Source organism: Oncorhynchus masou, chromosome 31, assembly GCF_036934945.1.
Source record: "Oncorhynchus masou masou isolate Uvic2021 chromosome 31, UVic_Omas_1.1, whole genome shotgun sequence".
NCBI lineage: Eukaryota > Metazoa > Chordata > Actinopteri > Salmoniformes > Salmonidae > Oncorhynchus > Oncorhynchus masou.
Window position 1 is genome coordinate 35,566,524 of NC_088242.1, and position 6,254 is coordinate 35,572,777.

At 40.6% G+C, this 6,254-nt stretch overlaps 1 protein-coding gene across 1 annotated transcript; it reads right to left on the bottom strand.

Moving 5' to 3' along the window:
- Positions 1-2,517: 2,517 nt before the first annotated feature.
- LOC135523881 (growth/differentiation factor 10-like) lies at positions 2,518-5,574 on the bottom strand. The gene is made up of 3 exons (XM_064950879.1): positions 5,101-5,574; positions 3,569-4,434; positions 2,518-3,339 (listed from the first exon to the last, which is right to left on the bottom strand). The coding sequence occupies exons 1-3, from the start codon at positions 5,357-5,359 to the stop codon at positions 3,148-3,150; spliced, it is 1,317 nt and encodes a 438-aa protein (XP_064806951.1). The 5' UTR covers positions 5,360-5,574; the 3' UTR covers positions 2,518-3,147.
- Positions 5,575-6,254: the final 680 nt, after the last annotated feature.

The following is a 6,254-nucleotide window of genomic DNA, read 5'->3' on the forward strand; positions in this document are numbered from 1 at the left end:
TGCACATGTAATCTGAATATTAAAAAACTGCAACTGTAATGAATTAAATTACCAGCTAAAATATTGTAATCAGATTACAGATACTTTTGAAAAACTATATTATTGCTTCTTGGATTACTACTGAATTTAGAAAGGATGTTTGCAATAAAAATAAATGATGACACCTTTCTGTTTTCTCAATGACATTCATTTCAGCAATGAAAAAAAGGTGCAAGTTTAAATTGGCTCCATCTGAGCGTGTCTGGGCACAAGTCAGAAACCACTATAATGATACACCGAATTAATTTGATGGATCCTTTTTGTCTTATTTTAATGCCTCTTAATTAAGGGGAAAGTAATCTAAAAGTAATCTGATTATGTTACTGAGGTTGGGTAATCCCAAAGTTATATTACCGATTACAATTTTGGACCAGTAACTAGTAATTGTAACGGATTACATTTAGAAAGTAACCTACCCAACCCTGTACATAGTAAGACTTGTTTATCTTTCAGATACAATATAGATATCAAACTTATTCAACAGAGAAAACAGTAACAAATGTACTTTTCAATTTTAGTTACAGGTTAAATTGGTAGCACTGAATGAATCAAGCTGCATCATTCTATGTTGGGTAGAACACCTTCTTCATCACCAGTGTGTCATACAGTGGCTAGGAACCAGTGTCATCGTGGGGGGTACATCAGAGGCAAATGTGTCTGAGGACGTTGGCCTGAGTCAGGGGCACTCCTCCCACCCGTCCCTAAAAACAGAGTGAAGACCATTGAAATATCCTCTGACATACATTTTCTAATGCATTGGAAATGAAGGGACTTTCTTAACCTGTCTGAAATGAGTAACACATTCTTATCTCCTAAACATTCCTGGAGCAGCCTTTAATTCTAATATTAGCCTATTGACTAAAACTGTAAGTATGTAGGATGCTCTTTATGTATCATCATAGGATGATGATACACAAAGAGGACTCAGGCCAACATCATCCTAAAATGATTACAACCCCACACAATCTTCCATGTTTTTCATTATACAAACTATACTTTATGTTCTATTCAGTTTATTTCCATTTAAGTTTAGTCAATCTCGTCAATATTTTGGCAATTTAAGCAGAAACGATAAAAAACGGACATATTCACAATTCAATTACAGTTTCTCTCAATCGCTTTGGCTCAATTCTCGAATTAGATTTTTTTCTTCTTCAAATTTAAGCAAATTGAACGTGTTTTGGCATGTGTGCAAAAGAGTAAGTACAATTGTCTACAATTTGCACAATAACTACATGCACATGGCTGATCAAAACTGACGAGTTGATTCTCAGCGAAACTAAAATACTCCTCACAACTTCTAAGCATTCTTTCCTTCGTGAGCCATCACGTGCCAAATGATCCATTTGAATTATCAAAATCTGTCTGACATACATGTATATTCCATAAATATCTATGACATGGAATGTTTGTGATGTCTGCTAAATTGGAAAATGACCTGCCAGGCCAACAAAAGTGACAGGATGTCCACCAAGAAGGTGGGTAACTTGTAGTGTTACGTACTGTGAGGAGGTACAATTGATAGTTTTTTTTTTTACAGAACTACCATCTTGCGTCAACTTTTCTGTTCACTGTGTATGACTTTACATGTAAGAAATATGTAAAAATGGACATGTAAATGTGAATTTTCTGTTTACATGTAACACATTGCTACAAAAAAAAGTACTGTATACATACAAATGTACTGTGTCCTACAGTATTGTACAGTATTGACTTTTCCCAGTAAACTTGTATCTACTGTTGAAGTCGGTATCTAAAAAGCTCAGTGTGATACACAATAGCATTCAGCTAGACAAAACTGACATTATTGTATATATTAAGCAGTCAGTGTCTACAGAAAAGTAGAACAAAACTGAAATGTGTGTATAACAAACATTTCCAGGGTTGACTGTCATGGTGAAAAAACATCTAAACATTTTGACCAGTACGGCCAATTCACTGATACAGTAATTAGGTTTTGAAGCATGAATTAAATGTTTTGGCTGAGTTACTACATTTTTGCAGACATGTAAATAGAGTTGTGAAGTCCCATAAAACAGTTGTGACATTTGCACTTACAGTTTAGAGAATGTTCAGACGGTTTCAGAAAATGAGCCAAAGCGATTGAGAAAAACTGTCATGGCGAAATAGAAGTTACATAGCACAATATTCTCAACACCTTTGTGGTAGTTTTACATGAATCAACTGTACATACAGTATGATGTTGAAAATGTCGGATGTAAGAATTGTACATTAGTGGTGTATTGTTTCATCAATAACATCAAAACAATAAATCTCAGGTCCACATCTTCAAAAATGGCAATTTTGTAACTATTTTCTATTTCAAAACAGCAGGTGGCAGCAATGTGCTGCGTATCTCCCCTTTCTTTGAAAATGATGACAGCGGATCCCGAATTCAAACTAATGCAACCATTACATTTGATATTCCACAGCACAGTGAGTACCTATAAGATGACCACAGTATGCATACAGTCAGAAAACGATATGGGGTTATTTATTAAAATAGTACAATCTCTCATGCATTAACCATTTATCTTAGCAGATGATTTCAAACACCTAGTGAACACTACATAAACGACAGGCAAAGCATAGTTTAGGATTCCATCAATTATTTACAAAAAAAAGTCCCATTTAGTTGTATTAGTTACAATATTATTTACAGAGGTTGAGCTTTTGAGTCTGGTGCCGTAGGAAGACTTGAGTCCAATAGTCTAAGTGCAGTATATGGCAATAGGGTCCAGTATTTGAGTTACTCTGGAGTCTGGGTATAGATCAAGAGCCAGCTCTGGATGGCTGAAGGCTTGGAACTGACAGTTAGTCAAACAGTCCCCAAATCACCTACAGTCGAGCTGCTGAATGACAGAGGAAATCCTGTGTGAATCACACTCACCGGAGGGTCAGACATAGTGTTCTCTGCATCCCACCACCCGTTAAACACTTATCTATAATCCATATCTCCCTCCATGGTGAGTTCATCCATTGTAGTCTCATCCAAAGATGTATTTCTTTTTGTACTCTATTGACTGAATGTCTCTCCTGCTCCACTCTGTCTGATTCATTGTCTTCTTTTTTATGCATTTATGCATTGAGGCTCTTTCCCGGGTGGTTCTACCGGCAGCCACAGGTCTCCACAGACATGTTGGGGTAAACCTTCAGCACCATGTTCCGGCTGGGGTCCAGGAAGAGAACACTCAGAGAGCTCATCCTGTCCGGAACACAGCAGGGCTCCGGAATGCCGGGAACGATTCCCACCGCCCTCACAATGCTCTGGATGGTGGCGTGGTTCGAGGGCCGGAGAACCTGGGAGCCAGAGAGGGAAAGAAGCTGGAGTTGAGAGGGATTCTCTTTCACAAGGAAATATGAGGATGACATCACATTTGTCAGGAATGCTTTTAATACAGCATACCCTGTATGCAGTATCATCGGATGAATTAAATCAATTTCAAGCGTATTTTCAAGACAATGGAACATTTTATTGGCGAAATAAATACCACACGACACACTGAAGTAAAACACGACACTAACTTACCTTTGGAATAGGAAATCTGCAGGTGCCTGCACAGTAGTAGGCATCAAAGGCTTTCGGGGCTAACACCCACTCGCTCCAGCCGATGTCTGCAAAGTCCACTCTCAGGTAGCGTCGGGCACAGACCCTGGGCTCACTCCACTGTCTCCTGCGAGCCTTCTTCATGGTCCTCTCATCAAAGCTCAGCACCTGGCCTTGCTTTCGCCCATGTTTCATCGAGGGCTTAATCTTGGGAGCAAAATAAGTGCTCTCCCATAGTTCATGGTTCTTCAGGGTGTGAAACTGGACTTCAGGCAGGTTATTGTTCTGTATTTGGTCCAGGGGGGACACTGCTTCTCTTTTCAGCCTGGAGGCTGGAGGAGATGCATTGGGGGACCGGGTGGGCTCCTCGCCTGAAGGGAAAGGCCCGTACCTCTGCAAGGTCATGGCCACGCTGTTGGGCTCAGATATGGACACGTCGTTGGCATACACCAGGACGTATGGTAGGCTGACTGGAGAGAGGTGCTCCTGGTTCCTCTGGGGCCTCACCCCAAAGTCAAACTCTGCTGAGATGAGGAGCTCTCCCAGGACGTGGGCCTCTTTGACGACACCGGAGACTTCCCTTGTCTGCCAGGACCCTCTCCTGGGAGGGGGCAGGGTGATGTTGCCCAGTGGGGAGGCAAAGGCAGAGTTCGGGGATGTTCCTCGGAAGAGGAGCTGGGACGGGGGAAGATGCTGGAGGCGGCAGGAAGCATTTCGGGAGCGCCGGCAGATCCAGGGCCGGTGGCGGGGACGCTGGTCCAGGAAGTGGAATGTGGCGGACAGGATGACCTCCGACTCCTGGAGGGTCGACAGGTTGAAATGGAACCACACGCTGTTCGCGGAGACTCCTGCAAAGAAAAGAAAGACATGATCATGTGTGTCAACAGCATTTTTAAGTCGACACATTCTTTTTCAACATGTAGGCTACTTTCCACAGCTTTTCTGCAACCACAATGTCATAAAAGCCACAAATTATTATCTGTGGGTAAAATATCATCACATACAATAGGCTACAGTGCAATCATTATGGCATGATTACACTGATTGCAATACACACTATTTTGACTACCATAAACAATATTCTTAATGTCATCCCTTGACTCCCACTAATGTTTGAAAAATAAAAATTGCCCCTGAATAGGTCTCAGCCATATGGAAATGCTCAGGAGAGCACGGAATGGAGTTTTCTGAGTGAGTGTCATAATAGGCTCTTGTCTAACATCTCATGAATAGTAACAGTAGCCCATACTCCCTGATCACAGTGAGCCTATACCAAAACGGTGACAGGGCATGGTTGGTGCTTATATAAAACACATACAATAGCCCAACTTAATTATTATTAACTTTTTGCGCTTGCAAAATTATGTTTATGTCACTTTGTATGGTTCCAAGGCTACTCTAGCTGCTGCGTTCAAAGTACCCTGCCTACATCTGTCAGCAGCCCACCACGTTCATATTAAGTGTGATATTCTGGTATCATGCAGTAAAATATGAACATGTAGGAGAACACTCACTTGGAATAGCTTTAAAACTTCTCACGGTATTTCCGTCTCGATAACGGTGAGGCTCCTTACTGTACTTTTCATAGAGTTTGAACATATTGATTGAGACCATGTCCCGCGATGCGGTTTGGCGCGCGGAAGAGTGATCCGTAGCCTGTTCGATATTGCTGTCGTGCTGCGTCATGTCGGATGGCTCCACGGATGAAACTTCCCCGATACTGGAATTTAAAAATAATAACAAATGCACCAGATGTAATAATATCTTTGCCATATTTTTCGATTCAAAACGCGTTATTCCATCAAGTTAGGTCTTTCTTTAGTATTTGAATGTGACAAAATGTGAGAAAAGCCGTCCACAGTTTGATCTGCAGTGCAATTCCAGGATGCGCTTGACTAGTGTTATCCTTTTACTCATATGTAGATTGGCGTTAAGTGTTTAAAAAAGGTAAATCGTATGACAGGCACACTTCACAGCTTATAGCTCCACACTTGTTTAATACTACTAGAGAGACCAGGGGAAAGCCTACGGCTTTAGCAGTGACAGACGGTGACGCTTTGGAGCGCTCAGCCAACGAGAGTCAAGCCCACAAATCTTCCCCATTTGTAGAATCAGAATCTACTTTACGCGTAGAGAACAGGCTACTCAAACGAATGGTGCTCGTTTCATAAAGTTAGACCAAAGCTACATCAATGTCTGCAAGATCCCATAATGCTAATAGTCTACGTAACAGAACCGAATATAATAGTATAGTATATGTCAGGGGTCTTCAATCTTTTATTTCTCAGGTACCAAGGCAAACCAGAGACCCAGGACCCCCATCATACGTTTGCAAAAAAAAAAGGTTTTCACATGTCTTGTCTTATCATCAGGTGAAAGATAATGTCAAAGAGAAATAATCAACATTTTAAAATGAGTAGATTTAGTATACAGTTTTTATTATTTTGATCTCCTCACATTATGATTGGAAGAGGATGTGTGAACTCTAACATAGTTTATTAGATAGAAAGGTAATCTGCATGGTTAAAGGGCCAGTACAGTCAAAAAAACGTGATTTCATGTGTTTTATATATAGTCCCACACTATGAGGTTGGGATAATAATGTGAAATTGTGAAAATTATGATAATGCCCTTTTAGTGTAAGAGCAATTTGAAAATCAACTGCAAT

What these genes read in the sequence shown, in the direction of transcription:
- LOC135523881 (XM_064950879.1), bottom strand. Translation starts at nt 5,359, where the DNA reads ATGGCAAAGATATTATTACATCTGGTGCATTTGTTATTATTTTTAAAT. An exon ending in AAGTTTTAAAGCTATTCCAA is followed by an intron (nt 4,435 to 5,100) that starts GTGAGTGTTCTC and finishes TTTTCTTTGCAG; the next exon opens with GAGTCTCCGCGAACAGCGTG. An exon ending in GCAGATTTCCTATTCCAAAG is followed by an intron (nt 3,340 to 3,568) that starts GTAAGTTAGTGT and finishes TCTGGCTCCCAG; the next exon opens with GTTCTCCGGCCCTCGAACCA.